This window comes from Chelonia mydas, chromosome 7 (assembly GCF_015237465.2).
Source record: "Chelonia mydas isolate rCheMyd1 chromosome 7, rCheMyd1.pri.v2, whole genome shotgun sequence".
NCBI classification, from domain to species: domain Eukaryota; kingdom Metazoa; phylum Chordata; order Testudines; family Cheloniidae; genus Chelonia; species Chelonia mydas.
This window is the reverse complement of record NC_057853.1, coordinates 56,832,025-56,859,109: the sequence shown is the minus strand read 5'-3', so window position 1 is coordinate 56,859,109 and position 27,085 is coordinate 56,832,025. Positions and strand designations below refer to the sequence as shown.

General features: G+C 44.8%; 1 protein-coding gene across 1 annotated transcript; it reads left to right on the top strand.

The window, feature by feature from the left end:
- Window positions 1-26,958, top strand: GDF10 (growth differentiation factor 10). The gene is made up of 3 exons (XM_007069111.4): window positions 1-624; window positions 10,550-11,457; window positions 25,867-26,958. Exons 1-3 carry the CDS (start codon window positions 330-332, stop codon window positions 26,056-26,058), a joined length of 1,395 nt encoding a protein of 464 aa, XP_007069173.2. The 5' UTR covers window positions 1-329; the 3' UTR covers window positions 26,059-26,958.
- The last annotated feature ends 127 nt before the right edge of the window (window positions 26,959-27,085 follow it).

The following is a 27,085-nucleotide window of genomic DNA, read 5'->3' as shown; positions in this document are numbered from 1 at the left end:
GGCGAGTCAATTTCGGAGCCGCGCATGGTCGGGTGTGTGTGTCCCTCCCCCCGTGCCCCCAGCCCAGCCCGACCTCCCCCCAGCCCCGGTGCCAGCGCTGCTCACCTCGCGGGCCAGGGGATTGGCCGAGCGGGCTCGGCATCAGCAGCGCGGAGGGGTCGCTCCCACCTCCCCACCCCAGCCCGCATCCCGGGGCACCAGGAGAGCGGCTGCAGCAGGGGGAACCTGGAGCCCCAGCCAGCGGGCGCCGCTAGCCAGGCTGCAGCATCCCCGAGCCGGCGCGCGGCTCCGCAGCTCCCCGCGGGTCTCGGTGCAGCAGGATCCCCCCGATGGCCGGCCGCCTGGCGTGCTGGCTGCTGCTCTGGGCGCTGGGGCAGGGGGGCTGCCACACGCTCCCCGCGGAGGAGGAAGGTGCCAGCCGCAAGCCCAGGCCCCCAGCGGCTCCCCTGGCCATCGCCTCCCCCAGCAGGGACCCCCCGGGGGGCTCTTCGCCCTCCCCGGCGCTGGGCAGCCTCGCTCAGGACGCGGTAGCTGTCCACATGCTTAAACTCTACGAGAAGTACAGCCGGGAAGGCAGCCGGCCTGGGGACGGCAACACGGTGCGCAGCTTCAAAGCCAGGCTGGGTAAGCCCCTTGGGGAGATCCGCGTGTGCTGGGGGGGTCAGAGGCACTGCGGGGATGGGGGGCCCGGGATCGTGGGCAGAGCTCCCGCCCTCCGGTGCAGGCGGACCCCTGCGAAGCTGTCCCTAGCTGTGCGGAGTGTCGGTGACGGGGGCTTCCTTGCCTAGATCATTGAATCCTAGACTAGCAAGGTTGGAAGGGACCTCAGGGGTCATCTAGTCCAACCCCCTGCTCAAAGCAGGACCAAGCCCCAATTTTTACCCCAGATCCCTAAATGGCCGCCTCACAGATTGAACTAACAACCCTGGGTTTAGCAGGCTCATGCTCAAACCATTGACCTATCCGTAAGCAATGCTGGACGTTTCCCTGCTAGTAACACTTACGCTGCCCCGTCGCTTTGCTCCGGGAGCCACGTCCAGTCTCCCTGCGTGTCCAGAAGCCGGCAGAGGACGCATTTGTTTACCAAAAAACTACTGTCCGCCTTTTTGAGAGCAGCCCTTGGCGTGGCAGAAAGCTATCAGCCAGGGGGAGCGGTTGCCCAGAGGGCCTCCCGCTAGTTCAGAGGGGTCTCCTCGCTCCTAAGATCATTACATAGTCCCCAACTAGGATGACAACTGTGCAAACTTCACCGATTTTTTTTTTTTTTTTTTTTTTTTTTGCATCCAAGTCTTTCAAAGACTCCCAGAAGGTGCTGTTAGAAACAGCGCCACCTATGGGACTTTCTCTAACGGTTCGCTCTCTTCCTGCCTTGTGGTACCTAGTATTAGCTCTAAAAAGAATAGAGCGGGTGGGGGAATCTGTCTTCCTTTGATGTGAGCAGCAGTAGGAGGCCGGCTGCATCCAAAACGCTTTATTCTGAAACGCGTTTGATAAATCAATCTAGGAAACTGTCCGTCACTTAACTGAAGAAAAGCCATGTTCAATATTTAGACTGATGTAATTTTTTTTTAACAAAGTGCCAAATAAGCATCACTGACGTTAGTGCCTGGGCCAATGGCATCTTTGGGAAACCTTTTCCAGCACAGGGTTAAGATATTGTTTAGACTAATTAGGAAAGATCAGCAAAATAAAATAAAAAAACCTCCCTTTTGGAATTCCAATACATGTATCATTTTTCTCGCTTCAAAAGAGGCTTTTCATTTTAGTGCATTCAGGATGTTTTAGATAAGCACATTCAAAACTTGAATCTGTGTCAGGATTTCTTAGGTTTTTAAAGACATTTGCATTCTGTGAAGTGCAATGCAGTATGTAAGATTTTATAGTAAGCAGTTATTAGCAAGTCATTGCTATAAAAATGCATGTTACTTACAATGCTGAAAAGTAAGTTATCTGTAAAATGTCATTTAAAATGAACAACATTTTCTGCACAGAGCTGATGCTCAGTTGAATTCATGTAAGGTTAATGTGCACTTCTAGAGTTTTATTAAAAACCCCAGACATTTGGAAGGGAGATGAACCCTCCTGTATCAGAGCATTAGCCAACCACTTACTGACAGGGCCTAGGAAGAAACTTCCCCAATGGCAGATGATTCCCTATCGTCCTACTACAGCATTTCTTGCACTTTCCAGTGAAGCAGTTAATACTGGCTACTGCCTGAGACAGGGTCCTGGACCACTGGTCTGATCTGGTAAGCCTATTCCTTCTTTCCTATGATGTAATCTTACTCATACTCTGGTTAATCTGTTTTTAAAGTAACTTGAATAGACTTGGGTGGCTGAGTTTATTTTAAAACACACACACACCATTTATTGAAATGTAATAGTACTTAGCATTTAAGTAGGAGCATTTCTTACCCACAGTCTCACAGATCAACATAACTTCACAAAGGCGGGTATTTTAATATCCATCTTATTGATAGTCCAGCTGAGGCACAGAACATTGGAAGTAACTTGCCCAGACTCACACAGTGAGTAAACTGCAAAGCCAGGTCTGAAACCAGTGTTCTGACTCCCAACCTAGTGTCTTCTTTACTAGATCTCCTTTCTTCAGCAGCCTGAAAGAGGAAAGCCCCTCCACCAGGCCCCTTGTGGCTGAGTTATTAAGGAAATAACATTCTTTTCTCATTATTGTCCCTGGTAATTTACAAAATATGGATCACTATTTTCTGAGATTAACTATAAGAGTGCCCAAGACCAGTATGGGAGAAATGATCTGATTTTCCCCTTCCTTTCCCTCATGCTATTCTAGAGTTCTTGGAAGAGGGGAAATTTTGGGGGCAGGGAAGCATCACTTTCTTTTAGCAACATACATGAAATTTCTGTTCAGATCACACCTATGGCAACCCTTTACTGTGATAGGCAAAACAATGTGGCAGCTATAAAATCTGTTCATTTCCCTCTTCCAGTGTTAGCTCTAGGTTAAAAAAAAATTCTTGGGTACACCCTTCCTAAGATTCATATGGTCCGCTGTAACATAAGGCCGTTTGCATTAGGATATATCACATTACATATTTAAAAGACAGTTGCATCAAGCACTCTGAAGTTAAGAAATGCCAGAATTAGGGTTGCCCATGTGATCTTAATTTGTCCCCCTGGTACATATACATTATGAGACTGTCTTTAATGACAAGATCACTTACTAATGTTTTCCTCCACCGGATCCCTGCCTCATTCACTGCATAGCATGCATGGTGCTCACTGACTGAGTAGTGATTCAATATTTCTCATCTTCCTCATTCAAATGTAGCTCTGTGCCCTATTTGCTACACACCGTCTAAACTTTGCACCAAATACCAAGTTAACTTCCTCGTGGGCTCATCTGTAGTGCTCCTTGCTGTAATAAGAGTGCTGCACAAAGACCAATGGCATTACCTCACAGGGGTGTTGGACATCCGGGAGGCACCAACCCTATGTTCCAAATGGGGATGTGAGGCAAACATATTAAGGCCCAAATTGGCAAAAGTATCTGCTCACTTCGGGCTCCCAATCTGAGACTCCCCAGGCTTGATTTTTGTTTCCAAGCACTCAGAACTCCATATGTTCAAAGCACAGCGCCAAACGGCTTCAGCTGCAGTCGTGAGTGCTCAGCAGTTCTGCAAATCTGGCCCCAGATGTTTCCCACTGGGCATCCAGAAAGCCGGACGCACAATTTATGACCACCTGTGACTCGCTGAGAATCACCTACGCTTTTGCAGCAGACAGAATTCAGTTCTCCTGGGCAGTATTCAAGAGTGTCTAAACCACGAGACCATCCTTTCCGTTCATGTCTCATTACTACACGCTTCCCAACTTCGTGAACAAACAAAGCAGGGCTCCAACACACACCAGCCTCCTTTGCTACACAACCCCGACTCATTCCCTGAGTACCTCCATCTTATGCACTGAATAAGACAGGGGTCATGCAGATGTGGGAATAGCAATGGAATCATGTACTTAAAGATTGCATCATAATGCACATGCACAAAGAGATCCTAATAAAGGCACAGGCAACTTGGTCTCCTGCCACTTTGCCCACATGGCTCTTCCAGGGTCCCATTCCATTTTGTGGAGAACATCAAAATTTTGGACTTTTTGTCCTGAATTGGAATGAAACCAAATTCTGAAATGTTGAAATCCTCCTCAAAATGCAGCCTAGCTCTAGTCTGAAGTCATGCAACTGCTTTGGAGTCCCCTAGTGGAGTGTCTGCTGAACAGCCGGCCTCCTTCATCTGGACCATGGACCTCTATATTGCCAAACCAATGGCTATGTCATCACAGAGAGAGACTTTTTTCCATGCTTTCCTGAGTGGAGCAGTGGCCACGCCTGGTGTCCAGCAGGACATGGAAGTGCTAAGAGGCTGTTTCTGCTTCTGCTCATGGTAGTTGGTACGGGAAAGCTTGTTGATATGTCTAGCCCCACTTTCCCAGTCTCTAGAGGCTTGAATAAACTGGGGCTACCCAAATCAAACCTGAATGCTGACCCTTTGGAGGGTTACCTGTCACTAGACTCCACCTTGTGATTGTATGACTAGACTTAACCCTTGAGACTGGAGCTGGCTGAAAATTTTCCAGTGGGAAAATTGTTCTGTCGGAAAATGCTGATTCAACAGCGTGACACTTTCTCGGGGATCTTTGGATAAATACTATAAAAGCAATGTGTTGGGTGTAGTGAGTTCATCAGGCCTCTCAGGAGCTACTGTTACAGAACAGTGAACCCTTTTGTCAGGTGGCATTTTGACAGATTCTTAGGTTCACAGACAGAATTTAAATGTTCTGTGAGAATGTGTCAATTCTGTCAACAGGTTCAAAAGAAACCAGCCAGCCTCATTTCCAGCCTGGCAGATGGGCAGGGCAGGCAAGCTGGCTGGCTGCAGGTATGTCACCTGGTAAGCCAACACAAAAGTGGATTGTCTCATGTCATTGGATCACCCCATTTCAATGGAAATTCCACAATGTCAGTGTCTTGTTTTGCCTTGGAACGAAGTGTCACAACTGTGGAATTTCCAGCTAAATGGAAATTCCCTTTTCCAGCCATCTCTGCTTGAAGCACTGTAGCCTTTGGACTTCTTTAAGGCACTGGGCTGAAACTTGGGAGGTCCAGGTTCAGTTCCTGGCTCTGCCACAGGTTTCCTGTGTAACCTTAAGCAAGTCACTTAGCTTCTCCATGCCTCCATCCCCCTTCTATACAATAGGGCTAATACTTCTTCCTTGGTGTCTTTCAACTGTAAGTTCTTTGGGGCAGAGACTGTTTTTTACTGTGTGTGCACCACACTCAGCACAATGGGGCTCTGAGGTTGGTTTAGGCATCCAGATGCTACTGCTGATTAGATGCCTATATTAAAGTGTGAAGAACAGCGGAGATGCTTTGGCTAGCTAACATCAACACTATCAGTTGAAGGCCTGTTTTTCAGCCAGGCCAACTGATGTCAAGGTAGATGTCAATATGATAAGGGGGCAAATGACCCACTACTTCAGAGACTATTGTAAGGCTGATGATGGTGTTTTTAGGGGATGCCATATGTTCTTGGAGCAAGTAAAAAGTTGAGTTTAGCAGGTAAAAGTATTCATTTTGCTGTACACAGCACCAGAGACATCAGATGGAAATAAACCGATTAGGGAGTTTACTCCATCAACCCTACCCCAAGATATATGGCATTGTACCCTACAAGACATTCTCCAGTGTAATGCCCAGTCTTAAATGTCTCCCAGGAGAACAGAGTGGAAGCTGGACTGCTTGAGGCTATTCCATAGCCTAACGGATCTAACAATTAACAACCAACCTAAGCTTTCCTGTGCTTGCTTTCATCCTGCTACTTTTATTTATATTACCCTAGATCATCCTAATTCTTGCCCTCCTTGGCGTGCTACATTCTGTTGTCAGCCGTGTCCTTGGTTTCCATTGTCTTCAGTGGGAACCCTATGCTATGGGACTCCAAGGACAGACTTTCCCTGTGGTGTTTACACCTTTGAGATCCATGCAGCTCTTGAATATGTAAATGCTTTACACCTAGGGCTATGGATAAATTAGAAGGGAAGCTACCACTCTTTTGAGCCTGGAATGCCCTTATGGCTGTGTCACAGAAATAAAAACACCAAGATTTTGTTTTGATATATAACAGATTGAGGGCACGGTCTGCTGATTCTGGTGCCGTTTTTAAACGGCCCTCTAAAACTTGAATAACTGTACCTTATGGGACAATTCAGGGGATGGTTTGAATAGCTACTTGCTCCACGGAATAACAGCACACTGTACAAGTGCTAATTACACAGGTATTTTGCATGCAGAATGTTGCAATGCTTAGAGGTTAAGAGTCAGGTTTGAATCCTAAGGATTAAATCCTGTGTAATAGGAGTCTTGCCACTGACTACAGTAGGACCAGAACTTGGACATATGTGCCAAATCAAAGTAAATTTTCCCCTGTGCATTAAACTAGACCCCCAAATGCTGCATACAGGGAGGAAGCATGGTCTACTGGCTAAAGTATAGGATTAGAAGTCCCACTGTGCCATAGGTTTGGTGGGTGACCTCAGACAAGCTTTATAGGTAAAAATCTTCAAAGGTTAGAGATTTACATCTATTTTAGGTTCCTAAATGTAGAAGTACCTCATTTACAGATATGATGAGTTCCCACTGTCCCGGGTGAAGACAACAGGAGCTGTGGGTACTCAGCACCTCTGAAAATCAAACACCCAAGTTTGAAAACATTGGTCTTAAATAGAGAAATAGAAATGAGAGAATGTATTTGTAAAATAGGGAAACATACTAACCTGACTTATAGGAATATTAGTTTTAGTTCCTATCTAAAATACTCTGGGAACCTCAGATGTGTTTCCTGTTGTCAGCTGCCCTCCCAAAACAGAGAGCAATATTCCACACCCTCCCATATTCTGCATTGCATCTTCCTTAACCTCCTGTCTGATTATTCCCTGGAAATAGTCATATTAATTACCAGTTGATTTGCATACTTACAAGAAGGCCTGGATGAAGGTTTATCTTCCATTCTGTACTGCAACTGGTGGCTCTTTGGATCAGCTGGTCCCACTGGGACTCAAATCAAGAACCTTGAGCATGTAAAGCAGACATAAGCACTACGCTGTGTGCTTGTGGCCGATAGCACCTTACCGCCGATAGTGAGTTCCACTGGGAATCAGCAACTGATGTTCCCCACTGAGCATAACTGATAGGATGGGGCAGAAGGGGAAAGGTAGCCTCAGAAAAAAACTGGGTCCCAAGTAACTTCAATAGGAAATGAACTGGCAGCCAGCACTGTGATCAGTCTGGCCTGGTTAAAAGTCTAGCAGCTTCATTTCACACTAGCTAAAGCTGTTCAGAGGCCTTAACCTCCCCAATCCATTTCACCTGGGTCTCTTGCTACTACTTGGCCACTGCAGAAGGATGTCCAACATCTCTTCAACATCAGCTGTGTGCTTGATTAGTGTGATTATGAATTAGTTTCTGGTGGAGAAGAATTAGCAGAGCCCTGATTTCATGTCCATATCCCTAGTAGTTGGGGGGCGGAGAAAGGGGGTGATGGGGAGAAGGGGTATGAAACTATATTGCACTGAAGTTCTGTGTGTGCACCTGCGGCTATCAAGGCATTTTGTAAACAGTTGCAGCAGAGTCTAGCAGATATCGAACTGGACTGTGAGTAGAACCTGGCTACTAGTCTCAGCTCTTGAGCTACTGTGTGACTGTGACCACTCACTTCCCTTCTCTCTGCCTCTATTCTCCCCTCTGTCAAACAGGAGTAGTTTTACCCATCACTTGTGTAAAGTGCCTTCCGATCAGTGAATGAGAAGAGCTATAGAAGAGCTAAGTATTAAGTCCTGGGAAGTAGGTAAGCACTCATCTCTATTACAGAGATAGGGAAGCTAAGGCAAGGAATATAAGTGACTTAGGCTACAAGTTAGGAGTGTGATTCCCCAGCCCACGTACACATACCCATGGTAGCCCAATGAGAGCTAGTATGTGTATAAATAGTGTAGCCACGTCGAGTACAAACCTGCCTGAACCCTGTGTTGGCGTAGAACCCATATCTCCTGATTCCCAGTCCTACACTCTGGATCAGTAGATTACTTTCTCTGCAGAAGTGGGAGGGTGGGAATGGGGGGGAGGGTTAGAACCTCCACATCCTTATACCCCTAGGACTGAGTGTTCTAGGGTTACACACCTCCGATCTGTTCTCACTGGCCTCTTTTCCCCCTTGCATCTCTCACCTCTGACTCCCTCTTGCTGCCTTGGCCCTCATCTGCAAAGAAGCTGGAGTACAGACAGGCCTCTCCTGCAATGAAGCTGGTAGCCTTGTGCTGCTGCCCCACCTGTTGTGGCCGCCACAGCCCTGCCCCACTGAGCTATACCCATTCCTCCTAAGGAGGGCTCTGCTTGTTTCCTGTTGGGAACTGGCACTGGGGCAAGGGGGAAGCAGACAGGCAGACGAGTTGCCTGGTAAGGGGAGGCAGAGTTGCTAGAACTCACATAGGGCAAAAATCCCAGCTAGCCCCACTACCTAGCAGCCAGAAACCCTCCCTCCCTGTTGGGTTGACTCTCTGGTGGCTCCTCCTTAGTGCCACATAACTGGAGATCCTCTAAGGTACACATGACCTATGAACTACCCAACTAGTAGCCATGGGCAAGCCCCAAAGCTTGGAACTGGCTCCCAACCTAAATATCCCCAAGTCTCACTCGGGCTGGTTCTGGCCCATCTCCAGTTAGAAGCATCTCTATTGCCTCAGTCTCAGAGCTCCATGGGACTTTCCTCGTCCGAGACAAATAGTCCCTTCTTCTTTGCACCGGTGCCCAGAGCAGAGGGAAGGGCGTCCGGGGAGACTGGAACCTTTCACCTAGCAGAAGCAGTGGGGACAAAGCCAGGGATGGCTGAGGGCAGTTATTGGGAACCAGAGGGCCTCTAGGCCAGATGGGGGAAGGAGCAGGAGAGCATGAGGAAGGTCAAAGGGACGGATGGGAGAGCTTGAAGCAGCCACCCAATCCTGTCTCTGCTTTGCACTTCCCCTCCCTTGTGCCCCATCCTGTTAGTCTGCCCTGTCCTCACTGCATTAATACCCAGCTCTGCCTAGCATTCTTCACACATAGATCTCAAAGCATTTTGCAAAGCAGAGCAGGATCCTTGTTCTCATTTAAACTGAGGCACAGAGAGATGAAGTGACTTGTCCATGGTCACCCAGCAGGGCAGTGGCAGAGCTAGGAGTAGAACCCAGGTTACCTGAGTCCCAGGCCACTGCTCTGTCCACTATGCAAGGGGTTCTCAAACTTATTTGATCGTGCCCCCCTTCTTTGTGTCTGTACTATCTTGTGCCCTCCTTGGATGCCCAGCCAGCACCCACCGCTCTCTGTTCTCCCAGCTCTGAAGGCAGAGTGGAGAGCGTCGGCTGTTAGCTGTGCACCAAGCTCTGGTATGGCATTGGAACCCTTACTTCTCTGCTGCTGCTGATGGCAGCGTTGCCTTCAGAGCTGAGGGCCTGGCCAGCAGCTGCTGCTCTCCAGCCACCCAGCTCTGAATGTGCACAGTAAAGTTTTTTCGTAACGCTTTTCGCGTTTCCACCAGAATACGTTCCATACCCACTGGAGGGGCATGCCACCCACTTTGAGAACCTCTGCACTATGCCACTCTGCACGCAACAGTCAGGTCAGTTCCTCCTTCTCCGTGCTAGCTGGGCACTCATAGAGGATGCATTATGAGCACAGGAGCTACTGTCTCGCTGCTGTCAGTGCCAGCATCAGAGTCCCTGGTGACTGGGAAGAACCTGCTTGGCTCCAGCACAATGCACAAGGGGAGGAGTAACTGTCATGGGGGGCGTGGCTGCTTTGTCCCAGCCAATGGGAAGATGGTGACACAGCAGCAGAATGACCCTTGGGCGTGCATGTGTGTATATAGGCTGAAAGCAAATCCTGGGTGCTGGCTTCCTGAGCTCTGGGCTTGTTGGATTCAAGGCTGTTCCTTCTCTCAGGATGGGGGAGAGGACCTGTGGGAGGGATGTAGCAAAGAGAGCGAGGTAGGGAAGGAATAGGAATGAGGAAGCGCAGAAGGAACTGGGAGGAAGGCTGGTCTTTTGGTTAAGGCAGTAGGCCGGAATACAAAAGATCTGGATTCAGTTCCCATCTTTGCCACACACTCCCTGTGTGACCTTGGGCAAGTCACTTAATTTCCCTATGTCTCTATTCTCCATCTATATAGCAGGGATGATCATCTTTCTTTTCTCTGCCTAGACTATAAACTCTTTTGGAGCAGGGAGTCCTGTGTGTTTACACAGAGGCTAGCACACTGGGGCACTGACCTTGTTGGGGTCTCTAGGTGCTTTGAGTCTCCTCTCACTTAGCTTGGTTTTAAGCTGGTGTAACTCCATTGAGCCCAGTCACTCTTGGCCTACCATGGGGTACATGAGAAGAGCATTGGGTCTGTAAGCCCAACTATTTAGCGACACTTCGCATTCATGGTTAATTATATATTGTCCCCGAGTGTTGATCTGTTGGTCTCTCTTCACTCTCTTGCAGAGCTATTGGACCAGAAGCCCCTGTACTGCTTCAATCTAACGTCCATGCAGGACTCAGAGTTGATCCTCACCGCCACATTCCACTTTTACTCGGACAAGCGCCCCCGGCACCGGGAAGCGTTCTGCAAGCGCTCCAAGAACTCATCCTGCCGCCTCCTCCACTTGCCCCAGATCCCACGGCTCAGCCTCGTTTTCCGAAGCATTCTCCAGAACTCCGCCTATGGGCTGGTGAAAGGGAATGTCACAGTGTTCCTCCACAGACGGGGGGCTTGGCAGATGAAGGACATCTCCCACATCATAAAGGAATCTAAACGGGATGGTGAGCTCATCCTTTGTGCGGAGCTTGACTCTAGAGAGAAATACCAGGGCTTCCCCAAACAGCAAACCAATCACTTACCATACATACTGGTTTATGCTAATGACCTGGCCATATCAGAACCCAACAGTGTGGCCGTGACTCTACAGCGATATGATCCATTCCCTTCCAGTGATGGGGAAACCAGCCTATCCCCCAATGCTTCCACAGACACCCGGGTGAGGAGGGACATATTTCTTTCCAGCTCTATCCAGAACAACGAGCTGCCAGAGGTGGAATATAACAACAACAAATACAACAAACATGACATATGGGAAAGTGCCTACAAGTCCCTAAAACCCAAAACCTCACGCAAGGACCGAAGGAGGAAAGGGCAAGAAAACACAGAGCTGCTCTCAAAATCTCAGATGCTACATTTTGATGAGAAAACCATGAAGAAAGCCAGACGAAAACAGTGGAACGAGCCCAGGATTTGCTCTAGAAGATACATGAAAGTGGACTTTGCCGACATTGGCTGGAATGAATGGATCATATCTCCCAAGTCATTCGATGCATATTACTGTGCTGGGGCTTGCGAGTTTCCAATGCCCAAGGTAGTATGAGTCTCTAGTGCTGATGCACTTGTCTTTATTTGCAATAAGTTGATTTAAGATTACTTAGTCCATCTAACTGCTCCTTCTACAGTGGGATTTTTCCCTTCTTCACAATGCTGAAATGCGCCGCCCAATCTAGTTTAATGCAAATAACTAGCTCTTCATCCACAGATCTCAAAGCCCTTTTTAAAGTAGGTCAGTATCACTATACCCATTTTACAGTTGGCGAAACTAAGGCACAGAGAGGTGATGTGACTTGCCCAAGGTCACCCAGCAGGCTAGTGCTGAAGCCAGGAAATAAACCCAGGTCTCCTGAGTTCCAGTCCAGTGCTCTGTCCACTATAGGGTTTCCACCAAATTATTCGGAGCCTATTCTGAAACCTAACAGATATAGCCATTAAGGCATTTTTCTTAATATGAATCTGCAACTTACACTTCATCCCAATATTTCTAGTTTTATGACCTCAAACCACAGGCATACGCAATAAATTAAACTATTATCACCAAATCTTCAACTTGCTTTTGGATGGGAGGGAAGATTCTACATTAATGGGGCTCAAGAATACATCTTACAATAATGTTACTGCAGTGTTCTGAATCCCTTCTATAGAAGTAGATGAAACTTATTAATAAAGTTCCAAGATGAAGTCCTGTGGGAGCTTTGCCTTCTAGATTTGACCCAAGATGTACATTGTGGTTATGATTTCCTGCTTTTCCTCTTCGCTGCTAGAACCCACATATGTCAAAACAATCATCTATCTAACTCCTCATTCAGCAGTACCAGACAAATGAGTTTTCTACACTCACTGGAGATGTCCTTCAACATCCAAATGTGTAGATATCATTTGTTCCCTCAACAGGGCACCATAATACTAGAAAATACTGGAAAGGATAATCTATGGAGTTCTTATGAGATATGGAGAGAATTAATTTTGTAGAGACTTGGATTTTTAAATAACACACTTTCAAAGCAGGGCACAACTTATACAACTTCAGAAACCTGACAAATGTACATTTGTTGGGGAAGAGTCCACATGGTTTTTGTAAAGGGAAATCATGCCTCCCCAATCCACTAGAATTCTTTGAGGGGGTCAACAAGGGTGATCCAGTGGATATAGCGTACTTAGATTTTCAGAATGCCTTTCACAAGGTCCTTCACCAAAGGCTCTTAAGCAAAGTAAGCTGTCATGGGATAAGAGGGAAGGTCATCTCCTGGATCAGTAACTGGTTAAAAGATAGGAAACAAAGGATAGGAATAAATGGCCAGTTTTCAGAATGGAGAGTGGTAAATATTGGTGTCCCCCAGGGTTCTGTACTAGGACCAGTCCTAATCAATATATTCATAAGTGATCTGGAAAAAGGGGTAAACAGTGAGGTCACAAAATTTGCAGATGATACAAAACTACTCAAGATAGTTAAATCCAAAGCAGACTGCAAAGAGTTCCAAAGGGATCTCACAGAACTGGGTGACTGGGCAACAAAATGGCCGATGAAATTCAGTGTGGATAAATGCAAAGTAATGCACATTGGAAAACATAATCCCAATTATACTTATAAAATGATGGGGTCTAAATTAGCTGTTACCACTCAAGAAAGAGATCTTGGAGTCATTGTGGATAATTCTTTGAAAACATCCACTCAGGGGCAATCAGAAAAGAGAACAGAATTTGAGAATCATCAGGAAAGGGATAGATAATAAGACAGGAAATATCATATTGCCTCTGTATAAATCCGTGGTACACCAACATATTGAATATTGCATGCAGATCTGGTCACCCCATCTCAAAAAAGATATATTTGAATTGGAAAAGGTACAGAAAAGGGCAAAAAAAAATGATTAGTGGTATGGAACAGCTTCCATATGAGGAGAGATGAAAAAGACTGGGACTCTTCAGCTTGGAAAAGAGACGACTAAGGGGGACATGATAGAGGTCTATAAAATCATGACTGGTGTGGAGAAAGTAAATCAGGAAGTGTTATTTACTCCTTCTCATAACACAAGAACTAGAGGTCACCAAATGAAATTAATAGGCAGCAGGTTTAAAACAAACAAAAGAAAGTATTTCTTCACACAACACACAGTCAACCTCTGGAACTCCTTGCTAGAGGATGTTGTGAAGGCCAAGACTATAACAGGGTTCAAAAAGGAACTAGATAAGTTTGTGGAGGATAGGTCCATCAGTGGCTATTAACCAAGATGAGCAGGGATGGTGTCCTTAGCCTCTGTTTGCCAGAAGCTGTGAATGGTCAACATGGGATAGATCACTTCATGATTATCTTTTCTTTTCATTCCCCTTGAAGCACCTGGCATTGGCCACTCTTGGGAAGACAGGATACTGGGCTAAATGGACCATTGGTCTGACGCAGTATGGCCATTCTTATGTTCTTACATAGAAAATGCTTGTGTACATGCAAACTGCTTAGATGAGCAGTTAAGCATAATGCACATACCGAGGACTTTTGAGTAGCAAGGTTGTATTACCTCTGTATTTGGCAACCACTTCTGCAATACTGTGTCCGGTTCAGATGTCAACAGTTCAACAAGGATGTTGATAGATTGGAGAGGGTTCAGAGAAGAGCCACGAGAATAATTAAAGGCTTGGAAAACATGCCTTATAGTGAGAGACTGAAGGAGCTCCATCTATTTAGTTTACAAAGAGACGATTAAGGGGTGACTTAATCACAGCCTATAAGTACCTTTATGAGGAACAAAAATTTGATGATAAAGCAATCCAGCAAACAAACAAGATCCACAGGCTAGACAAATTCATACTAGAACTAAGGCACAATATTTTAACCATGAGAGTAATTAACCATTGGGGAAAAAATTACCAAGAGTTGTGGTGAATTCTCCATCACTGGCAATTTTAAAATCAAGATTAGATATTTTTCTGAAAAGATCTTCTCTAGTTTGAAAAGGAATTAATTGAGGGAGTCCTATGGCCGGTGTTAAGCAGTGGGTCAGGCTAAATGATCACAGTGGACCCTTCCAGCCTTAGCCTATGAATCACACAAATAACGGATAATGCTTTACATCAGAGAATCTCCAAAAACTGAAATAGGTGTCATCCCTTTTTACAGATGGGGAAACCAAGGCACAGAGGCACAGAGGCCACCTGTGAAGTCTCTGGCATAGAATGTACATCAGACTCCCAATCCTGTGCTTCAGCCATAAGCCCCTTTGCACCAACAAATCTGGGTTCTTGTGAACAAATTGATTATATCAGTTTTTCTGTGTTAAACCTGCTGTTCCAGGCCAAAAGTAAGTGAATAATTCTTAGTTGGAATACAAAAAAAATCTTAAATCTGAAATATATCATAAATAGGCTAAGTTGTTTCTAGGGTAAGGAACAGCAAACTATAGACGTAGGTCCCTCTAGTTATTCAGGTGTCAAAACAAATCCAGTTTTCATGCTGTCACTACTTGGCCTTCAGAAGTATTAGGCATGTAGATGTATCTGAGCCACAGAGTTGAAATTCTGATAGATGCAGATCCAAAATTTGTGCGGGTTCAGATCTGTGGTTTTGGTTTGGGCCCGTCTCTTGTTATATCCCACTGTTCTGGAAAGTCTGCTTGCTGGCTGCTCACAACTTGTATTTCAGAGAAAATAAATACAATACTGAGATATAAAGCCAAATTTTCTGTCATTGCTTCTAAGTTTGAGCACCCACAATTTGAGCACAGAGAAGGGAAACTAATTTCTTGGATACAATCTTCAGCTATCCACTTCCAAGCAGGCAAACTACTTAATTTCCAGCATTTGGGGGGGGGGGAGGGCGGAGAAATACTATTTCTAAGGGCAAATACAAATGTTGGGACATGTAAAAACATGGTCACCCAAAACGAGGTGGTCAAAAATGTGGGCATGTGATTTTGGATATCATAAAAGTTAGAGGTCAGGGTCAGGCTGCTCTGAAAACTTGTTCTAGACCAGCCAACACGGGAATGGGAGATTGATATACTGTAACTAAAGAACTAAGTGCTCTATTTGTGGAATACAGTGCTGGAGCCATGTGGTACATCTGGGATGCTGAGCATCAACAAATCAGAAGAGAAGTGTTTTCCTTTCTGCTGGGATCTTAATAATGAACTGACTAGAGAGTGAAGTCCTCAATCTATGGCCAAAACACAGGAATCAGCACTGCACACTGATACACGTTGCCCAAGTGCCTCTCCCCTGCCCTGGAGAGGCTTCCTGTGAGGTAAGGGATAAGTCCCTTTTCCATGGCCTGTCAATCACTAGCCTGGCTACCGGTATTGCCAAACAATTGCAACTTCTGATGGTGGCCAGTTTTGATTGTGTGGACGCCTGTCTGCTGGGAATTGAGTCCCACTAACCAGTTCACTTTGATCCCCCCAACAAAAGAATCATAGAAATGTCGGGCTGGAAGGGACCTTGAGAGGCCATCAAGTCCAGCCCCCTGTGCGGAGGCAGAACCAAGTAAACCTAGATCATCCCAGACAGATGTTTGTCCAGCCTGTTATTAAAAACTTCCAGTGACATGGATTCCACAACCTCCCTTGGAAGCCAATTTCAGAGTTTGACTATCCTTAGAGTTAGAAGGTTTTTCCTAATATCAAACCTAAATCTCCCTTGCTGCAGATTAAGCCCATTACTTCTCATCCTAACTTCAGTGGACCTGGAGAACGATTGATCACCATTCTCTTTATAACAGCCCTTAAGATATCGGAAGACTATCAGGTCCCCCCTCAGTCTTTTCTCAAGAGTAAACATGCCCAGTTTTTTTAACCTTTCCTCATAGCTCGGGTTTCCTAAAGCTTTTATAATTTTTGTCAGTCTCCTCTGGACTCTTTCCATTTTCTCCACATCTTTTCTAAAGTGTGGCACCAGAACTGGACAGAATACTCCAGCTGAGGCCTCAACGGTGCCAAGTAGAGCAAGACAATTAGCTCCCATGTCTTACATACGACACTCTTTTTAATACACCCCAGAATTATATTAGCCTTTTTCTCAAAGGCATCACATTGTTGACTAATATTCAATTTATGATCCACTATAACCACCCCTCCCCGGCCCCATCCTTTTAAGCAGTATTACCACCTACCCAGTTATTCCCCATTTTTTAGTTGTGCATTTGATTTTCCTTCCTAATTGAAGTACTTTGCACTTTATTGAATTTCATCTTGTCCAATTCAGACTAATTCGCCAATTCGTCAAGGTCGTTTTGAATTCTAATCCTATCCTCCAAAGTGTTTGCAGCCCCTCCCAGCTTGGTATCATCTGCAGATTGTATAAACATCCTCTCCACTCCCTTATCCAAGTCATTAATGAAAATATTAAATAGTACCCAGATCCAGGACTGAATCCTGCAGGACCCCATTAGATATACCCACCCAGTGTGACAAACAATTGATATTGAGTACGGTCTTTCAACCAGTTGTGCACCCACTTTATAATAAATTCATCTAGATTACATTTCCCTAGTTTGCTTATGAGAATGTCATGTGGGACTCTGTCAAAAGCCTTACTAAAACAAAGATATATTACAGCTACTGCTTCCCACCTATCCTATCCAGTAGGCCAGTAACCCTGTCAAAGAAGGAAATTAGGTTGGTTTGGCATGATTTGTTCTTGAAAAATCCATGCAGGCTATCCCTGATAACCCTATTATCCTGCAGGTGCTTTCAAATTGATTGCTTAATAATTTGTTCCAGTATCTTTCCAGGTATCAAAATTAGGCTGATTGGTCAATAATTCCCAGGGTCCTTTTTGTTCCACTTTTTAAAGATAGATACTATGTTTACCCTTCTCCTGTCCTCTGGGACCTTGCCCATCCTCCATGAGTTCTCTAAGGTAATTGCTAACGGTTCTAAGATTGCTTCAGCTAGTTCCTTAAGTACTCTAGTATGAATTTCATCTGGTCCTTCCAATTTGAATACATTGAGTGCAGGGTCGGACTCTGGGATGGAGTTTGGGTGCAGCAGGGGGTGAGGAATGCAGGCTCTGGGAGGGAGTTTGGGTATGAGGGGGTGTGGGACCTGGGAGGGAGTTTGGGTGTGTGTGGGGGGGGTGCAGGACCTGGGAGGAAGTTTGGATGTGGGAGGGGTGTGGGCTCTGGGAGGGAGTTTGGGTGCAGGAGGGGGTGCGGGCTCTAGTCTGGGGCATGGGGTTAGGGTGCATGAGGGGGTGTGGGCTCTAGTCTGGGGCATGGGGTTGGGGTGCAGGAGGGGACCAGGGGGTCAGTGCTTATCTCAGGCAGATCCCGAAAGTGACCGGCACACCCCTCTGGCAATGGCTCCTAGGCAGGGGGGCCAGGGGGTCTCTGTGTGCCGCTGCCCACAGGCACCAACCAATAGGAGCTGTGGAGTCGGCGCTCGGGGCAGGGACAGCACATGCAGACCCCCTCCCCAGGGCTGCAGGGACGTGCCGGCTGCTTCCGGGAGCAGTGCGGAGCAAGGGCAGGCAGGAAGCCTGCCCTAACCCCACTGTGCTGCTGGCAGCTGCAGCTGGGGGCCCCCGGGCCCTTTTAAATCTCCCGGGCCCCTGGGCAATTGTCCCTTTTGCCCCCCCCCCCCCGTCGGCGGGCCTGCCTTCAGATTTGTTACCAATTCCTCCCTGTTGGTCAGAATCAAGTCTAAAATGGATGTCCGCCTGGTTACTTCCTCCACTTTCTGAAACAAAAAGTTGTCCCCAGTGAATTCCAAGAACTTACCGGAAATTTTGTGTTTTGCCATAATACTTTTCTAACAGCTGTCTGGGTAGTTGAAAGAAAAGGAGTACAGCTCACTAGTAGCTCACGAAAGCGTATGATCAAATAAATTTGTTAGTCTCTAAGGTGCCACAAGTACTCCTTTTCTTTTTGCGAATACAGACTAACACGGCTGCTGCTCTGAAACCTGTCATTGGGTAGTTAAAGTCCCCCGTTACTATCAGGTCTTGTGTTTTGGGTATTTCTGTTATTTGTTCTAAAAAGACCTCATCCAGCTCCTCTTCCTGCTTTGATGGGCTATAGTAAACCCCTATCAAGATATCACCTCTATTTTTCCCCGTTTTATCTTTACCCAGAGATTATCAACTGATTTTCCTCTCACCTCCTTCTGGACCTCAGCACAAGTGAATATATTCTTGAAGTATAATGCAACAAACATCTCCTCCTTTTTATCCCACCTGCACCAGCTGTAGCCCTCTATACCAGTATTCTAGTCATGAGACTTATCCCACACAACTGGAACCCTTCCTCATGCTGGCAAGCAACCTCTCAGTAGGACTACTCACATAAGTGTTCACCATCATCAGTGAGAATTTCACAAATGAGCCTCATGACTTTCAGTCACTCTGGATTCTACTCCACTTACTAAGGGGAGCAGCTCTGTAGCCACTTACCAACTCCTAGGCCATCCAGTCCCCTCCAGAGAGGCATGGTTTATGTCAGGGAGGACATATTGCTAACAACATCTCCAGGACCGCACCCTTGTCAATGTCAACCACCTAGACCTTCTAGTGATGTAAATCATCACTGCTGCATTGACTTCAGTGCCGCTATGCTGACTTACACCAGCTGTGGATCTGGCTCTGTGTCTATAAGCATCTACCTAGCATTGAGTCATTGTGGAAAAATCAGTGCTGTAGTGTGAGGGTATGAACAAAGAGCCACGCTTTAAGCAGCAACTCGAGAACTCCCTCTGCCAAGAAGTTCCTGTGCTTATTAAGCTCCCTTCTACAACATATCCTGGTTCCCTCTGGAGAACCAGGAACTCTACAACCATGCCACATGTGAAAGATTAAAACTTAAATTATAAAACCAACATGTGTACTCCCAACCATTCAAAATAAGCTTATTTACTCTACTGTGTCCTCTTATCAATTCCATGTAAATAGTCCTGAACAGTACTTTAAAGATTAAGCCTTGGAGGTGATCTGATGAATCTCCCAGACTATTTCTCACTTCTGTTGAGAGAGAGAGAGAGTGTGCGAGTGTGGAGTTCCCTGTGTAGGGCACTGGGAAATATTGAAGATGAACCTCTGGAGAAGTCCTTTTAGAGTCTCCTCTAGGTAGGATCCAGGAGTTTCTGCCAAGTTTCAAATGTCTGGATGCTTTTGATCTCCATTTTGTTCCCTGGTCTCCGTTCAGGTAGTGCTTTTGTTATGTGTTGAACACTGATGTTTTGCTGCTGCTCAATTTTTATTTCAGCATCCCATTTTCAAAATTCCTTCAGGTCAGGCCACTTAGGTTCAAGCTTGATCAGTGACACAGGTAAAGCATCTTCAGTCATCTTCCCAGCAGAACTTCTGCTGGAGATAGTCAGGATGTAAGTGGTGGTTGACCAAAATGCCAAGAGTGCTTTATATGGGTCCACTTATTTTGCAGAAGTCTTTTGAAACTCTGCACCGCTCTCTCCTCCTCCCTGTTGCTCTGGGTTATTGTGGACTACTAGTATGTTGTTCAAAGTCCTGTGAAAGTGCTAGGAATGTTTCAGAGGTAAATTAAGGTCCATTATCTGTTATAAGGCCTTCAGGAACTCCATGCTAGCTAATATTGACTTTCATTTCTGGATGACCTGTGCTGATGGAGTCTGTGAAACTATAGCCAAGTCAATATATCTGGAGAAGTAATAAACTATAATAATATATGTATGTCCTTTCCAGAAAAATGAATCTGTGACTACCTGCTGCCAAGGCTGGTCTGGTAGCTTTGTAGAAAGGAATGGTTCTAGTGATTGTTTTATTTTGTTTTGTTTTTCTTGTTTCATATCTTGCAGCCCTAAGATCCGAATTTGCCTACTCAGACCAGGCCACCATATGAATTGTTTTGCTCATACCCCACATATGTTTATACCTTGGTGTCCCTTATGGATTTTGAAGACCACCTCTTTCTGAAGTACCATGGGGATAAGAATGTGGTGTCCTTTCAGAAGCAGGCGATCAGCCATGTGAAGGTTGTTTTGTTCCTGCCTATATGGTGATAGGTCTCTTTAGAGTTGCCTCCTTCCATCGCACCCTCTTTAGCAGAATTGAGTCATTTTCCTGCAAGTCTCTTCCTTTAGTTGTTCATCTCTAATTTGCTGAAGTCAGCTAGCAGATGTTGAAATTGCTGCCAGGACCAGATCAATGGAGACTTTGACATCTTTCTTTAAAGCCTTTTCTTCTTCCATTGGTGGCTGCTCAACTGGGGCTCTAGGTAGCACCTGCTGCTAGGCACGCTTTCCTTGATATGTGTTTAATGTTGAAAGAAAATATAGCATCAGCCATAGTGAAAATCTTTGAACCCTAGGTGGATGATCATCCAGTGGTTTTGAACCCAATGATGAGACTAAGAGTGTTTGGTCCGCTTCTATGTTAAAATTCAAGCCAAACAGTTATTAACTGAGCTATTCAAAAGCACAAGTGATTGCTAGAGCTTCCTTTTCCACCTGAGCATGGTTTCTGTGAGCCTTCTTGATATGAATGCAATGGGTCAGACCAAAGGTCCATCAAGCCCAGTATCCTGTCCTCTGACAGTGGCCAATGGCATGTGCCCCAAAGGGAATGAACAGACAGGTTATCATCAAGTAATCCATGCCCTGTCACCCAATCCCAGCTTCTGGCAAACAGAGGCTAGGGACACCATTCCTGCCCATCCTGGTTAATAGCCATTGATGGACCTATCTTCCATTAATCTATCTAGCTCCCTTTTGAACCCTGTTATAGTACCGGCCATCAAAACACTCTCTGGCAAGGAGTTCCAGAGGTTGACACTGCATTGTGTGAAAAAATACTTTCTTGTGTTTGTTTTAAACGTGCTACCTATTAATTTCAGTTTAATGCCTTCAGTTTGTCTAAGTCCAGATGAATTCCCTGTTTTCTAATTATGTGTCCTACAAATTTTATCTTCTCCTTTCCAAATTTACACTTCTCATTCAGAGTGATGCCAGCTTGTTGGAAGCATCTCAAAACTGCATGTAGTCGCTCATTGGATTCATTTTTATCTCTGCCAAATACCAACACATCATCTCCATGGCAGAGGCCGCCAGGCTAACCTGACAGAATCTGTGAGATTCTCCTTTAGAAATGTTCTGGTGCTGAAGATATGCACAATGGAAGATGATTGAAACAGTACCTTCCAAATTGGGTGATGAACGTAGTTAGCCGTATAGATTCTTTAGCCAGGGTTATTGGATAGAAGCCTGCTGTAGCATATAACTCTGAGAGGACTTTCAATTCCGATAACTGAGCTAATGTCTGATCAACTATGGGAAGCATGTGTCTTTCTCTGCACATGCTTTTTATTAAATTATGTAAGAGCCACACTAATGCAGATTTTGAAATTGGGCTTTGGTACTACACCCATCCCTGCACACCAGTCAGTGGATTCTTCTGTCTGGAACATAACCCCCATATCTTTCATTCTCTTTAATTCTTCTTTGACTTTCCCTCACAAAGGTATAGAGATGCAGCATGGGTCTGAGAGAGCAAAAGGAGTCGCTGATGGCACCGGTTTTATTTTGTACTTTTTGACAGCTTTCCTGGCCCTGTAAAGATACGTGGAAACATCTCCTGTATAGTTTTTGCCATCAAGGCATTCCAGTTTCTCCACTATGTGTAGTCCTTATATTGCTAGCAACCCTAGTAGGGGAGTTTTCAGTCTTTGTTTTACATATATATATGTTGAAGAACTTTCTGTCCCATCTCCAGTTTTCCAAGGAACTAGCCAGAAAACATCCAGTGTTCTAGCCCCACATACAATTTCATATGGTCTTTGAAGATCTCCAACCCGGGATCAATTACAATTTGTATTTGGAATTGCAGTGACTGTTGCCCCAGTATCAATATTCACTTTAAGATTTTGACTGTTTATTTATGCTTATGTACCAAGGTGTTGTCTGTTCTATCGGAGATGAAGTCCCTAGAAGATTGGATTCATTGTCCTCTGATGATAACACTCATTCTTGGATTGTTTCCGCTACTCTTGGTGACCTGCACACTATTGCAAAATGCCCCTTTTGTCGCTTCTCCCATGTTCTTCCTCTTTTGCTGAACATTGTTGCCGTTCGTGGCATGGTGTCTTTCCACAACTTCCACAACTTTTCCAAGCTTCCCTACTATAGCAGTTCTTTGGCCTCCCCTGCCGCAGTTGTGCATTGTTCTTATGTTGTAAATTTGGTCTGACTGCTCCATTCATATACATTCTTTTCTGTTTGCTGTGTCAGTGTTTTCTAATGCAGTCTCCCCTATGCTGCTAGCATGTAAGTCACATTGCTATTTCTTTATGGTTTCTTGAATTCTCACTTTTGCTATAGCTTTTGCTAGTGTGAGATCAGGATCTAACTGAAGCTGTGCTGATAAATTGGTCTTGCTTATACCAACAACTATCCTGGGTCTTATTAGTTCCTCTAACATTCAATATTTGCAATGTTCTGCAAGGCTATGAACTACTATTACTCCAGTAATAAGTCTTAGCTGTTTCCCATTGTTCTGGGCACCACCTATTACATTTGGCCCTTTCATATAGAATATTCTGTCTGCCTATGAAATGGACATCAAAAGCTTCTTTCACTTTGGAGTAGTCTTTCTTTTCCTCATCAGTGACTGATAGGGCACATAATTTATCAGCATCACCCATGGCAAATATCAGGGCATTTACCTGCTACTCTTGTGTTTTTTCTGTTAAACCAGAAATCTATTGGAATTGCTGAAATATCCAGATCCAGCCAGGCCAGCTGCCTGAGTTGACAAAATCAAATTTCTCTGATGGAGCCATTTGCATTATGGGCTCCATTGCTGTGCTGAGATAAGGCTCTGCCTGCTTTCATAGGTCTCCTCTCTGATTTTCCAATTCTCTTTTCTTTCCTCTACTCCTTTAGAGAGATCGATCCACTGCTGACACCATGTAGGGTGAGGTCGTAAACACAAGAATCATGCTTTCAGCAACAAATAGAGAACTCCCTCTGCCAGGAAGTTCCTATATTTATTAAGCTCCCTACTGCAACACACCCTCGTCCTGTCTGGTAACTGTGGAGGACCAGGAGCTTTATAATCATGCCACAAGTGCCTGTCTGTGAGATCTATGGTAGCGAGAGCTTTTTCACTTTCAGCCTTCGTGAGATTTCAAACCCATGAGTTTCACTTTGTCCAAGGCTCAAAGCCAAAAGTGAAACTTTCCTGAAACTAGTTAAGTGTTGCCTGGTTTTTCTGTTTTCCAGGGGAGGGGGAAGTCAAAACCCTAAGATAACACCCAGTTCTTAGGGTGGCGTGAGTCAGGAAATTGGCATAGTAGGTATAATTTCTTACCTGGTGGGATTGTAGAAGAGGAAAGCAATTAATGAGGGTCTGAAGGTGTAAGATAAAAGGTGTGGGGTGGCTACTTTATCTTACACCTCCTGGTGGTTTTTTTTTCCTGCGTCAGCCCCACCCTTCTGTACTTTTAGGACCAAATTGCTCCTGAAGTGGGACTGGATAAGGAGTAAATGAAGACAGAATTTGGCCTGCAGTGTGTAGCTTAAACTCACTACCATGTAACATCTGGACCATGACTATACCACTGCCTCAGCACCATCTCTGCTGTGCCTTCAGCTCTGACTCTTGCAAGCTTTCCTGTAAGAGCATGCACTGGCACAAAGATAAAGCAAAATCTAGCTCACAGTTGCTCAAAACTTGGGCCAGGCTTCCTGCAAGACTGGCAAAATTCTAAGCCTGGACTGAGTAAGGATAAGGCGCTAGACAAGACTTGTTGTAGGGACACTGTCTTGGAACCTGAAGGACCAGCACATAACGTACCCTCATAGTAGAGCCAAGTTCCTTGGTTTAGTTTGAGAACATTTGAAAATTTTAGCATGGCTGAGTTTGTACTGATGTGCAGCTGTAGCTAAAAAGCAGCAAGAGATATTATGTTATGACTGTTAAAGTAAGAGGATCAAACCTGTTCTCCTAAAACCCTTCCCTGTATATAAAAAAAATCAAATGCATGCCAGGTTTTTCATTTCAGTGAAAGCAGCACTGTTCTTGTTATGGCAGGGAAAAACTAACTCTACCTTCTTAAATCATTCTACAGTTTCAGCTGCATGTGGTATTGTTTCTATCCTAAATAGCTGTGTAATGCTGCTGTGTGCTGTTCAACAGCTGCCATGTTCCATCCTAGAGGTTGCTGCATTTCAATAGTGGGTGAAGGGACTTCCTTCATATGCAACCCTGGATTTTCAGATCTGCAGGCATGTGTTTGCGGAAACTGTGTGCACCAATTTGGTACACAATTGTTCATGGCAAATGTTTCCCCATATGGCCAGATCGAGGTTTGACTATCAAATGTAGTGCTAACTAAGATATGAGCATCCCCAAGTTAAGACAAGCCTGAACAAGGAATTGCTGAAACAATTAACTCTTGTTAGTAAATAAGGGAGGCAGAAACTAACAATTGTGGGTATGTTTATAGAAAGCAACTATTGTGGGTATGTTTATAGTAAGCAGAGTAGGAAGGAATACCCTGAGAGGATGAGCTTGCCTTAAATCTGCAAAGCGATTGGTCCTTACATGCAAGAAGTACAGATGTTAGTAGCTAAGAAAGTTGTACGTAAGTTGGGTAGTGTATGACATGAATTGGAATTGTGGTACCACCTTGTATGTAAACCTCCCTGCGGCTGGGCTTGGCCAGCATAGGCGAAGAGCTGTTATGTACCTAATAAAGTAGCTGAGCAGCAAGCCGGAGCTGAACTGCGTTTTTTGGATTGCAGAATACTGGATGAAGTGTGCTTTCAGTACCTGGATCCAAATACTAAGAACTTATTCCTGGCTTATTTTATTACCTTGTACTTAACTATTTCCATTCTGTCATACCTTTTTAAAGTCTCCCCATTGCTGAACATCACTGGTCTGCTGCTATTAGAAAAGCAGTAGTAAAAGTAACACAAGCTGGGTTTAAGTCGTTTAAGGCACCACTATTGCACCAGTTGAACTGCAAACTCACTTCATACCCCTTTTCCTTTTGAGCCAATGGTTTCCTCCAAACATCATGTTAGGCTGCTGGGTGCCAGAGGCCTGCTGAGGGGGAGGAAAAGGGAGAACCTATTGTGAGCAGGCAGGAGCTGGAGGCAGTGAGACCTGTCTACATAGCAGGAGAGGGAATCGCCTCACTCCAGCTGCAAGTTGTAGTAGCCTAGCCATGCCCCCATCCTAGGTCATGGAGTGCTAGCCGTACTGCCAGTGCTCTCCTATATGCACAAGCTAAAGGGAGTATGAGCACTGCAGCATGACTGATAGCTGCCTCTTGGGTAAGAATCCAGTCCAGGTAAGGGGGCAGGGGGTGTCTCTGTGCTTTGCACCCCTCTGGCTCACTGGCCTGAGAGAAGCCATGATCTGGGCTCATATTTTCATTTGTTCAAAAAAGAAAAAAAAAAACCCTACTGTTCTTTTCCAAGCCCATGGGAAAGTGACTTCCCGTAAATGAAGGGGTAATTTATTTCCTTCTCTGTTCCAGATTGTGCGGCCATCGAATCATGCCACAATCCAGAGCATTGTAAAAGCCGTGGGAATCATTCCAGGCATTCCCGAACCCTGCTGCGTTCCTGACAAGATGAACTCCCTCAGCGTCTTGTTCTTTGACGAGAACAAAAATGTTGTTTTAAAGGTGTACCCCAATATGTCTGTGGAGACCTGTGCCTGCCGATAAGTCTACACCAATGCTCCTTTAAGGAGACCAGCGCCCCCTGCCCAGCTACACTGGGAAAGTTGTGAATGGGAAATCAATTGGCCTGTGCTTATGAATGAATGCAAGTCTACAACTCCATCCACAGAAAGAATGAGGAGACTCTAAAGTAATACACAAGCTCCCCTCGAAAGATCTCCCTTATTGTCACCATGTGTCTTGCAAATTAACAGGGATTCATCAGCCAGAATTCCCTCACTTTTAAAAAACAAAAACAAACAAACAAACAAAAATCCTCTTCTTAACCTTGCTAGCTAAGAAATCTGGCATTTAGCGTAATCACTTCTACTTAAACAATTTGCCATAAACGGAAGACTAAGATACATTCTTAGGTGCTATTTTCCTGACTGTTTTATCTCTTCAGCTAACCAAGAAGGTGAAAAATGGACTCTGCAAAAGCAGGCTTACTCTAGAATCATATTTTTTGTACAAAAATTGTAAGGTTTTTTTTGTGCCTAAAACACTCACTTATACCTTTTAATCCACATATTTATACTGAAAAAGAATGCTGTAATAAAAGGCTTAATAAGTACATTTTTCTTTGGGATTCAAATGTAGTGTACTGTATAAGCTTTTATATATACAGTATGTTAATATAACCACTTTTGGTTACCTTTCCCTAATATATATTTTACAAAATTCGTATGTAACTCCTTCCCACAGTCACTTGTTTGCTGGTTAATTTCAGATTGTTAAACATATATATTCTCTGAATAACACAAACTATATAGTAATATGTTTAAATACTAAAAATAACCAAGATTTATATTTTTGTAAGTTATACTTTATATCCTCTAGATCGATTGTTAAATGCTTTTAACAAAAGCTAAATAAATTAAAGGTACAGTAGTATCTAAACTAGTTAAAATGGTTCTCTAAATCTCGTGCATGTTTCATGTCTCTAAATATAGATTATTGCATTGTGCTAATTAGAAGGAAAGCAAAGTTATCTTACTTGGAAAAGCCTAGTTATGCTTGTCATTAATAATTT